Below are 11,908 nucleotides of genomic sequence, written 5' to 3' on the forward strand. Positions count from 1 at the left end.
ATCAAGCATCAATGGAAGAAACTCAGGTTTTGTAGGAGGACATGAAAGCTTTTTCCCAGTGGTCTGCAGCTGAGTACCAGTGGCTTTTCTATTTGCTTTCTCTTGTTTTCTATTTTTTAAACTTTTCCAATGAGCACACAATATGTAGTTTTGATTAAGTGCCCGGCAGGGCGAGGGACGAGGCGGGCGCGGTTCCCTTGGAGCAGTGGCTGCGCCGCCTCACGCCGCCCTCACGCCGAACCTCCGGATCCTCACAGGCTGCATCCGAGCGGCCCGTCCCGCCTCTGCTGGGAGAGAGCAGCAGGTGCCCCACGTGGCTGCGAGCCGCAGCGCCCCCCGAACGGAGCCCAGCCTACGCCGCGGGCAGAGCAGCTGTGCGCTCCGCGGGTGGGAGCCCCACGCCTTCCAACGAGCGGGGCGGGGCGGGGCGGAGGACTGGGCGCACCCTTGCCAGGGAGCGAGCGAGCGTGCGGAGCCCCAGCCCTGAGCCCGCGCCCCTACCTGCCCAGCCGAGCCGAGTGCCGCCGGCTTTGTTCGCTTTGTCCGCGCGCACCTAAGCGGCCCGCCTGGAAGAACGCCGTCCCGGAGAGCGCACGCGGCGTCGCACCAGGTAAGGGGTGCTGGCTTGGGAGGTGGGGGCGGGGGACAGGCTGCGGATGGAGAAACGCGAGCGGCCTGGCGCCGTCGTGGGGACCCCTTCCCTGGCCACTGCAGAAGGGGCTGGAGTTTTGATAAAAAGCTTTGGGAACGTGCTCCTCACTCCGTATTATGAACACTCAGGTGCTACAGCACTTCCACCCGGGTTGCCTAGCCAGACAGCCTCGTCCTTTCAAATAAGTCACTTCCTGAAGAACTCGAGGGAAGTTCGCTGCTCTGAGAGCGAGACAAGGGTTCTGCTTTTTTGCAGAAAGCATGCCTGGGAGAGACATGTTTGCCTCCCGGCTCCCCGCAGCAAACATCACCTGGCTCAGCCCTGTTCTCTGCCCTTTTCCAGCCTGCCCGGGACCAGACCTCAGTGGCGGGCAGAGACAAAGTGGGAAGGGCCCAGCACATTGAAAATCCGTGATTTAAAGGTCCGAGCGCTAGACAGAGGGAATGGGGCGATGGTGCTCTGCTGTGTTTGCTTACAGCGTTGCCTGCCGGCATCAGCCTGGACTTCTCAGTAAGGACCACACTAGGGAAGGGAATGATTGTCAGTGGTATGGCATCCCACTATATGCTCCCTTGGTTAAATAAACCGAGAGCCCTCTGAATGCCTGTAGATTCAGTCCTAAAACTTCAAAGTCTCTTTTGCTCCGAAATCATCTTATTGAGAAAGAAACGGAAAGCGTCTGGATGGTTAGCTCAAAGCTACCTTCCAGGGCATGGAATTTTCTAGGCTTGATTCTGAGGTAAAGCCCGGGGATACAGAAGGACTCCTCCCTCTATCATCCCCAGTGTGCCTGAAAATCCATCAAGGAAGTATTTCTCGTCAAATCTGATTTGGGTCTACCCACCCAGAACTTAAAGACAAACCAACCCACCCCCATCGGCTGGCTGCCTTCAGCAGACTATGGAACAAGCCAGCCAGAGGCCGGTGTTTCTGTGGTTGAATGGATGGGAAAACCCGAGGGCTAGCTTTATAGTTAATAGCCAAACTGAGCAGAGGTACAAAGACTTTGCATATACTTCCTGCCCCCCCCCAACCTGCTCTATTACCATCCCCCACCACATGGGATTTGTTACAAGTGCTGAGCCTTCGAACTCCACAGTTGAGGACTCACACATTCTATCCACTTGGACAAATGTTTACCACTGCCTATTCATGTTACCCTTCCCTAGCCCCATGGCAAGGATTGATCTGTTTGGCTATCTCCATGGTTTGTTTCCTAGATGCCATATAGCTAAATCACACAGTCAATGATCTTTCAGACGCGTTTCTTCTGTTACAAGCGCACATCCAGTTCTCCACTCCTGGCTTTTTAAGGAGTTTCATGAGGAGGGCCTCCTTAGTTGGCAGTGTCGACTCTGGGGCAGAGCGCCTCGTGACAATGCCTTTGTTAGCCGTCCTCTTAGTGTGTGTGTGTGTCCTATGACTAGGAATCATTTTTACTGTCTGACACCCGAAGTCCTGGGTGCAGGGAAGATGCTTAATAACTGCCATTGGATAAAGGAAATTTCCTACTTTCATGGCAGTGGGAGTGGGAATGGTACCACCATGAAGTGCTTCAGAACTGTGGGCTGAAAAATTATGAACTATGAACCGCCACAAAAGAAAAAGAAAAAAAAAAGATTGTGATTTGGAAATGTTGTATGAGCTTTTCCTTGGTGGGATATAAACAAAATTCATCCCAGATAATATACCAGCAGCGTACCAATGTTTGATCCTCCAGAGGCCAAATCAGTGAGTTATCAGACTTGCTTACAGAACAGTCTTGCCCCAGCAACTTCCCCGTAGCTGTCTACCTAGTCACCCTCCTCTACACTTTCCAGACTCCGGCACCCTAACCCTGAGCAGCTGGAGTAGTTACAGACAGCAGCTGGCAAGGAGCTGCAGGAGGGACAGGCTGAGATCCCAGGAGGACCCCAGCAGACTCGATCTTGAGGATGTGTTATAGGTAAATGGAGCTGTTCTCAAGGCGGGGTGGGGGGGCATGCTCTGATGAAGGGTATGTTTGAAGGCCAGTGTTCTGCAAGAGGAGGACGGTGATAGAACTCCTAACTAACCCCCCTCCCCCAGTAAGATTACTTCAGAATGCCCATTGTGTTATTTATACAAGACCACTGGAAGGGCATGCAGCAGGATTTGACATGTCTGCGTTTTTCTGTCTGGACGTCTGGGACCCTGCTTCTAGAGCAGCTGAATGTATTTGAAGGTGCTGCCTCAGTTTGCCCTTTCATCTTCAGTATGGGCTAGCCACAAGCCCTTCCCATCCCCAACAGTGCATCCCCCTGACTTAACTCAAGTTAGGGTCGCTACCCCTAGTCCTCTTGGTGTTAATAATCACAGCTCTTTAACCATGTTCCTCTGATCTGTAATTAGGAAGGGTTGCCTTTGTCCGAGGAGGCTTTTGGACTGGTGTTCTGTGGAATCCTGCCAACCTTTCTCATGCAAAGAGGTGAACGGTGTCACCTCTATTATAGAGAGAAGAAAGCTGAGAGACTGAAGTGAAAGAATGTACTAGAAAGGCTCATGCTCAGGTCTCTTGTTGGCTTGTTCATGCTTCTAATCCACCTAGATCTCCACCTGTATTGACATGGCTGAGAAGACCTGGGCTAGAGTCCAGGAATGCAGTTTTCTAGCTCCATGTGGCCTCAAGTCTGTTTTGTCCTCTGTGAAAGTGGATATGCTAACACAACCCTACAGGACTGAATGTTGTTGGATGAAATTGGTGAGTTTAGTGTAAGAATCTCTTACCACCATGTAGAAAATGAACGTCTTCCTCTCAGCAAAGTTTTCTCATGTTATCCCACTGTTAGAACAGCGAGATCCTAACCATTCTACAGATGAGAGAATCAAGGCACAGAGGCTGGGGCTTGCAGAGCCCCCACTGCTGGAAGCAGACTGGGCTGGAATCCAGTCTCCTGACTCAATACCCCATGTGTTGTCCCTCCTCTCCAAGTTCCCCCAGGGTTTGCAGCTCTTCACTGTGGAGCATCTGAGTCCTGTGCGATGGAGAACAGACATAGATGTCAGCCAAGGGAGCCCAAAGCTGTTCCGTCTACAGATGTCTTAGCAGATGTGGGGTGAATGGGAGCCTGTGATTGGCCAATCTTCCAGGCTCTCCACAGCGATATATTCATCATCATGCTGTCATGCTGATTTCTGCCTGTGAGACTTCTGGGTTCTGAAGCTCTCTTTAAGGAGGACACAACCTTTCCTAGGAAGCCTTACACTCCTATCCCTAGCCGGGTGTGGTGATGCAAGTCTATAGTTCCAGCTGCATGGAAGGCTGAAGCAGGAGGGGCGTTTGCAGTTCCTGCCCAGCTTAAGCAGCCTAGCAATGCCCTGTTTCAAACAGACAGAGAGGGGGAGAGAGGGGGAGAGAGAGGAGCAGGAAAGCAGAGGGCATTCTCTGGCACATCAAACTAGGAAAAAATGTTCCCTTGTCTTGAGTCTCTGGGCCTGAGCAAGATACAGTACGTGAAAGACAAGGAAGACGATTGTTATAGCAAAGACTTGGACTACCTCTGATTTCAGTCTTCCTGTTCTCACATTGGCTGTTACAAAGGAGTCCGGTTTCCATACTGCAGATTGGGGAAAGCATGCAAGAGGCACTCAAGTATTTGTGGAAGTTTTATTTTCTAATGAGGTGGAAGTCTCCCTTTTTTCCGCACTCTTATATCTGATGGTTGAGAAAAGACGAGCACAGCCCTGCAAAGCCACCCCCAGGGACGTTCTTTAAAAAGCAGCCTCAACCTAAGATGGCCTAGTAGGCCATCACTGGAAAGAGAGGCCTATTGGACATGCAAACTTTATATGCCCCCGTACAGGGGAACACCAGGGCCAAAAAGTGGGAATGGGTGGGTAGGGGAGTCGGGGGGAGGGTATGGGGGACTTTTGGGATAGCATTGGAAATGTAATTGAGGAAAATACGTAATAAAAAAAAATTTAAAAAAAAAGCAGCCTCATGTCGGCTTTTGTTCCCTGCTGTGTCTGAGAGATACATTTCTTAGTCTGTGTACAGTGGAATGATTTAGCAACGGACCTCACTCGATGGTGCAGGTGCCGCAAAGGTGTGGTAATCAGATGGGAAGATCTGAGCACAGCTCCCACATCCAGCTGCCTGGAAGTGTGGAATAATGTACGCCAAGCATAGGTAATGGAACAGAGGAAAGGAGGCAATGGGCGAGAGGTTCTGTAATGGGAAGGACTTGGCAAACAGACTCGCTTCCTGCCTCTGGCCTACAGGTCACCAAGAGGAATGCATAGGGCCCTGGAAGTCTCACCATGCATGGGAACTAAAGGCAGGCACTAGCTGGTTAAAGCCACCAGAGGGCTGGATTCAGGGTGTCAGATATGATCAGGATTCTCTTCCTCTGTTCCTAGGGTTTTAGCCTTTTCCTGGATCCTAAACGTCTGCCACCATGCCCACATTGGGTCTCCTGTCCGAGTCTCTCTCCCTTGCTCCACATTCTCCTCGAGTCCTCAGCATATGTGTGTGTAATATAGCATCTATAATGAGAGAAACACACTCTCACTGGCTGGCTAGGAGGGTTAAGAGAGAAGACTCCAATACCTGGAGCCTGGTGGCAGCCTATAATGAATGTTTACAGGATAAGAGTGGTTGTTGGTTTTAACTGCAGAGTTCGTGCTTATTTAAAAATCGCCTTTAGTCTGAACATGGTGATGTATATTGTAGTCAGAGCTACTCAGGAGGCTGAAGCACACTGAAGCCCAGGAGTTCAATGGCAGCTGGGGCAATACAGCGAGATCCCATTAAATCCTTGACCTAGAGCCGTGTTGAATTAATATTGTAAGAACGTCTTGATATGTAAGGAGATGAGAATAAACTGAATACTTGTGGTGACTGGGTTGGAAGATTCTGAAGTGGTGCTTTGCAGGATGCCAAATAACAATTCACCCGTTTGGCAGCAGCAATCCCTCCTATTATCTTGATATATATATATATATATATATATCATAGAGTATATGAACACAAAGATGCTCCTGGAAGCTTCCTCCCATTCTCTGCAGGTGAGAGTCTTTGTTACCTATGAAGCATGTGGCTTTCTTCCTAGATACCAGGCAGGAAGTACAGGTGCCAGGCTTCATCCCTCGTCGTAAGCATTGGGCACCTGGCAAATGAGAGGATCAGTTTGGTGTGGGCTGTGTGAAAATACGGGACAGACGAGAGAGATGCCATCAAGATTGCCAAGCTAGCACCGGGGACCAGCATTTGTGGGGAGCTACTTGCCAGGAAGCTATTTGCAGAATGCCAACACAAATTTTGTTTTAATGACAGGAAGGTAGGATACTGAAAATGCCCAGCTGGGCAAGCAGAGGCAGATAAAAGGAAAGGTGATGATATTTTAGTAGGTTAGCCCTGTGGTATGAATCAAGGGGCCATGTTTCCTGGTGTCCTGGAAGCAGGATCCTCTCACATCCCCTTCCTCACACACAGCTGGAAATGTGGCTTTTGGAATCATCATTAGATGTGCACAGGCCTGAGCCTCTGGCTTCTGCACATTCACAATCCAAGGTCAGAGGCTGAAAACCTAGAAACCGCTTTAAAGCTAAGGAGTAGGAAATCTCCCCCAAGTCCTTCACTCCCTCTCATAGACTGCTTCCTCCACCGGATTCCCCCAGTGACAGGCAGGGGCTTGTCCCACATCCAGTCTAGGATGTAAGGGAAACTATGTGCGTGTGGAGAGGAAGGAAAGTCTGCCTTGCTGGCAACCCAGGATCTGGAATCACGTGACCCCTCTCCGCAGGCCAACGGCCTCCCCTGCACTTGGAGCTCTTCTGACACTTTTGTTCTGGCAACACGGAGTGTGCAGTGTTGTGTGTGTTTTTGCCAACCTGAGGAAGCTAGAGTCATTTGCGAAGGAGCCTCAGTTGAGAAAATGTCTCCTTCGCTTTGCCTTGTGGGCACCGGCTTGAGGGCATTTTCCTGATTAGAGATTGGTGCGGAGGGAGGTACCAGCCCACTGTGGGCGGTCCTTCCAGGGTTGACTATGAAAAGAGGCTGAGCAAGCCAGTAAGCATCTTGGCCTCCTCATCTCTTCCTGCCTCCAGATTCCTGCCCGGCTTCCCCTTAATGGCAGAAGCTGAATAAACCCTTTCCTCCCCAAGTTGCTCTTGGTCATGTGTTTCGTCGCAGCATCCGAAAGCAAACTGGGGCGTGCAGCTCCTCTTTGGCGTTGCTCTCAGGCACCGAGAAACCTTTCCCGACTTGCTAGGGGATTTCGAAAATGACAGTGTTCAACTCCAGCCTTCACCTTGTTCTGGAGGGGGGAGTGGCTTTAAGAGGGATCGCATGGCCTGTTGGGACCTTGCAGGGGTTAGACTGGGGACCTTTGGGGCAGGAAATCTCCAAAAGGCTGTGGAGGACCTTGACTGGATCTGAGGTAAATGCTAGCTGGATCTATGTCCGATAGCAGATTAAAGTTAGATTTTTGGGAAAGGCCTTCATGGTTTACGGGGGCTTGATTCCCCAGGCTACAGTGATCACACCGAGACCTCTGGTGTCCTGTTCCTGGGTGTATCTGTAGAGGCGTGCTGGGGCTGGCCACAGAGCTCTCTGCTGATGCCTGCTTTCTTTCTCCCCGCTGCCCGTATAGGTCTAACAACATGCCTCCACTTCTGCTTCTACCAGCCGTCTACACGCTCCTGTTCTTCAGAGGTAAGGTGTCTCTCTCTCGGCGGGCTGTAAATTCGGAGGGCTCGGTTTCTTTCTGACCCCACCAGCTTTAACATCATCTTTTGTGTGTGTGGAGAAGAGGAAGCATGTGCTCGCCCGAAGCCAGAGCTGATGTCAGGTATCTTCCTCCTTGGTCAGTCTCCACCTCAGCTTTTGAGGCAAGGCTTTTGCTGAACCCACAGCTCACTCTTTCAGCGAGATAGGCTGGCAGTGAGCCCTCCCCCACCCCCACACCAGGGCTTGTCCCCAAGTGCCGGGGTTGCAGGTACACAACACTGCTCCCAACCTCCTGTGGGTGCTGGAGATCCCAGCTCAGGTCTTCATGCTGACACAGCAAGCCCATGGTCCACAGAGCCACCTCCCAGCCCTGATATGAATTTGCAGTCTCTTGAGTCTACATCTCCACTCCCCGGCAGCCTCCCATTGTTCTCTGCTTGCTCTTCTACCGTTGCCTCCCTATGATTCTGATCCGGTTGGGTCCTCCAGGCCCTCCTTGTTGCTCGCTCTCCACATAGCGGCCTTTCCCCTGTACAAATCTGACCACCTCCAGCCGCAGCTTTGCCCCTACCTGAAGCGTCTAAGTGACTTTCTACTTCTCTAAGAGGTCCTGCCTCATCTTGAGTCTTCTGTGGCAAGTCTCCTCCTTCTGCACAGCACACTTACTGTCTCCTCTTCCCAGAGCATCTGGATCCTGAAAGCTACTCTGCCAGATCACCTGCCCGCCCCCCATCCTGCCACTGTCACCGAATAAACTCCTATCCGTCCCTCAGTGCCCTACACAGCTACTCTGGTTTTCCAGATTGTCATTTCCCCATTCATCCCCTTAGAGGCTGTGCCCTGTAGTTCCCGATGCAGACCTGTAGTGCACTGCTGTGAGTTCTGGACAGCTGGTGGTTCCCCCTGGGAAGGACTGTGTAGACGGATCACCCACCACTGTGTAATCTATGCCTCGGAGTACACCTTGTGCTCAGGACATAGACTCTAAAGCAGAGGATCGCAGCTCCCTCCCATTAACCTACCTCTTTGCCCCCCCGCCCCCCCACACACACATAAGTTGTAGCCTCTCTGCAGGATGGACAGAGATGGCGGAGGAACATGTATACTGATGGTTGTGCAAGCCCAGCCTGGTATGTTCTTTTGCAAAACTGAAGCGGTGTCAGACAGAAGCCCCTAGGAGGGCGGTCTTCCCTACTCTGCCTTTCAGAGAGCAGGTGTTTTCTGTCTGCTGAGTCAACTTTGGTCACCTCCTACCTGGCCCCCGAGAACAGGAGGCTGTCTCCGTGGCCTAAATAGAAGCCATCTGGAGGAGCTAGGCCTAAATAGGTTTCTGATCAGCAGCTGCAGCCTGAGCTCTGTCCCATCATATAATGGTGCCTCCCCTCTGTGGTCCTGTCCGCCTGTTCCCATGCTTGATCTGTCCAACACTCTGTACAGATAAGGCTCTGTGATCCAGAGAGGCTGTGTCACTAACCCATGGTGACACAGATACTGGAAGTATGGCAGCCAGGCCACCTGACTCCTGATCTGGCCCCGTCATTACGGGTTCTCTCGGGAGTCAGGAGGACTGTAGGAACTCTCTGTGTGAGCCTGGGCTCTCCTCTCCGTAAGCAAGTGTTTGCTTACACCCACAGTTTACAGTATTGTCTGTGCATTAGCATTGCCAACCCCAGCCACCAGGACAGCGAAGTTCTGGAGCCTGGGAAGGAGGTCTTTAAAAGAGGCAGCAGGCTTGATTAGAAGCAGCTAAAGCAAGTAGCTCTAGTCCTACTCTATAGCACTACACAGAGGCTTGCTAAAAGCACTGAGGTGTCACCCAGACAGAAGATAGGCCTGCCCGAATCCTGGTACTTGCTCTAACTCTTCAGCACGTGAGGCAGGAGGCAAAGTGGCCGAGTGCCATGTTAACAGGTGGCCTCTGGTCCTGACTCTCCCCAGTGTTCCTGTCTCGGTGGGGTGGGTTTGGGGTTCCTGTTAAGTCTTTAAAAGTGAACAGTACTTCTACATTTGTTATATGGTGGTGAAGAGTCTGTGGCTCCTGGGCCCTTTGTCCACAACTCGTAGACTTATTATTTCTGGACACTTTAGTGTCCATGGAATGCAAGTGAGGAGTGAAGGTCCGTGAACACGGAAGACAGTGCGTGTTCCTGTACTCGGCAGTCTCCAGGGAACTGAGGTCCGCATGGGATTATGGGATGAGCTGCAGCAGTCTGGAGTTGTCAGGCCCTGAGAGTCTCCAGTGCAGTGATGCAGCGAGCCTGTCCCATAGCTTGGGACTGTGGAGCTCACTAATTGGTCAGCCCAGTGGTGGGAAGCAGGGACCGTCTGCTGACACACAGAGGAAGGGAAACAGAGAGCAGAGGAGTGTCCCACTGCAGCCCCCTGTCAGGATGCTTCATCTGTCCTCTGTGCTCGCTGTGAAGCTCTGCTCTTCTGGCTTGTCTCCTCTGCCTGTATCACCACGGTTGTGTTATGTTGGTCCGGCAGCTCCATGTATATATAGTTCTGCAGCTAGATGCCCCACTCTTTGAAGTTGCAAAGGGGAGCTGGCTTTTCAGAATGGCTCCCTGCGTGTCCTCCCGCTCTGTGCCCATGACACCCCCATTCAACAGCCCTGAAGGCTGCTGTGGTACGTCATTCATTTCTTATTTTTTTAAATTTGGGGTGCCAGAAATTAGTCTCACAGCCTTGTGACTGACACCCAAGCTTTCTACCGCTTAGCTACCCCCTCAGCCCCAAAGTCTTTATAAATTATCCCTGACTGCTCACTCACCATTATAACTGAGTATGAAAAAGCACAAGAAATCTTATCTGTGAACATGCCACCCTCAAATGTTTTAGCCGTGGTCATATTAACTGTATTGGTAAATGTCTCAACATTTCCCCACATATTTTTGTGTGTCTGTTATCTGCCTTTGCATTCCTCTAGCACAGAGACTGTCAAAGGAGAGGGTCTTGACCGACATTTCCCTCCCGCAACATCTGTTTCACGACAGCTGTTTTTCCTTCTGATTTATTTTCAGTTGTAATACTACAGTGTCAAAGGATAAAACCATTTTTATGATTCTTCACTCACATGGCCAAACTGTTTTCTAGAAAGTTATTATCCATTTACAACATCATAATTATGGGAAAAACTCCCAATTCAATCCTTTCTCAAGTCTATTTAAATTTTAAGTTTAGTCATGTGAGTTTATACATTTCAGCATCTGCCCAGCTGCTTTTCTGTAGATTTGCCTCTTTTGTGAATTTACCGTTTTTATGACAGTGATGTGTTATCCTGCAGCAGATTAAGACCTTGAAAGAACATACCAGCTAAGGGCTGTATCCAGAGGGGACATTGTTATGATCAAGGACAGAGCTCCTCGGGACCACAGTGTTTCCATGGCCATCCAGTATTAAAAAGTGGACAGCAACAACAGGAGCCACAACAACAACAACCCTTTCCTCCACAAGATACTACATATAAACAGCAAAGTTACTTCACAGAAGGAGAGAGATTTTTAAACGCTGTCCATATAATACTGGGGACTGAGGGGTGGGAGCTGAGTGTTCAGCCCAGGGCATCACACATGTGCTCTACAACGAGGCCAAGCCCAGCGGTGCACACGACAGCCGCACTCTCTGGTGGTTTTTGAGAGAGGAATATTGGACTTCTGTAAGGTTCTACCTTCTGCTTTGCTTACTATTCATTTAGGGCACATAATGTTGAGGTAAAGACGCCTCCCATTCTACCATGTCATGATGGCTTCTGGTGTTTTCTCCCCTAGTGTCCCCGACCATCTCTCTTCAGGAAGTACATGTGAGCCGGGAGACCATGGGAAAGATCGCAGTGGCCAGCAAATGTAAGTCCAGCTTACTCCTCCTCCAAACACATGGCTATTCAGACCTCGGTGTCGCGGACCTGGAGAGGCACATAAGTGTATGCACAGTTATGAGTATGAGTGCATGTGGAGGTCAAAGGGCACTGGAGGAATGTCTTCTCTTTCTACCATGTAGGTCCTGGGATAGACCTTGGGTCAGCACAGCAGCCCCTTTGTCGATACATTTCTTAGCCTACCTCAGGGTTTTCTGTCACCTGACTGCCATCTACCAAGCCACACATGTTTCTTGCCATCTCTCTCCTTCTGCCTGCTCAAGCCAAACTAGCGCTTTCCCAGAAGCCCAACCTAGTTCATCTTCTCTCCACTCTCCTAGGTGGGGGGACTCGGGATTCATCGCCAGCCCCAGGACTCCCTCATTCTTCGTTACTGGAAAGTTACTGGCCCATGCTGTTTCTGCTTCCCTCTCTGTGTAGTGGGAATGAAAATACAAGTCTCAGGCTGAGGGTGTGGCTCAGGGAGTGTGACAGGGTGACGGGGTCCCAGCACTCCCGAAGTGTTCGCAGAATCCTGTAGGCTTACGATCAACCCGTGAGCTCCAAAAGCAGTGAGAGACACGGTGTCAAAAACAGAAGGAAAATGCAATCGAAGCCATACCTGTCCTCAGCCTCTGTGCGCATGCACAGGCGTGTGTGTGCATGCATGCACATACACACACACACCACACACACACACACACACACACAC

At 50.8% G+C, this 11,908-nt stretch overlaps 1 protein-coding gene across 2 annotated transcripts in view; it reads left to right on the forward strand.

Moving 5' to 3' along the window:
* Window positions 1-279: 279 nt before the first annotated feature.
* Vwa2 (von Willebrand factor A domain containing 2) overlaps window positions 280-11,908 on the forward strand; it is a 39,704-nt gene continuing 28,075 nt past the window's right edge. Inside the window, exons 1-3 of one of the 2 annotated variants that reach the window (XM_021152258.2) lie at window positions 280-610; window positions 7,264-7,325; window positions 11,111-11,185. In XM_021152258.2, coding sequence (XP_021007917.1) covers window positions 7,274-7,325; window positions 11,111-11,185 — 127 coding nt within the window. In that variant the 5' untranslated portion in view covers window positions 280-610; window positions 7,264-7,273. Of the gene's footprint in view, window positions 611-2,579; window positions 2,598-7,263; window positions 7,326-11,110; window positions 11,186-11,908 lie in introns of those variants that run through there. The other variant, XM_029472652.1, reaches the window with a different exon arrangement.

Source organism: Mus caroli, chromosome 19 (assembly GCF_900094665.2).
Source record: "Mus caroli chromosome 19, CAROLI_EIJ_v1.1, whole genome shotgun sequence".
Lineage (NCBI taxonomy): Eukaryota > Metazoa > Chordata > Mammalia > Rodentia > Muridae > Mus > Mus caroli.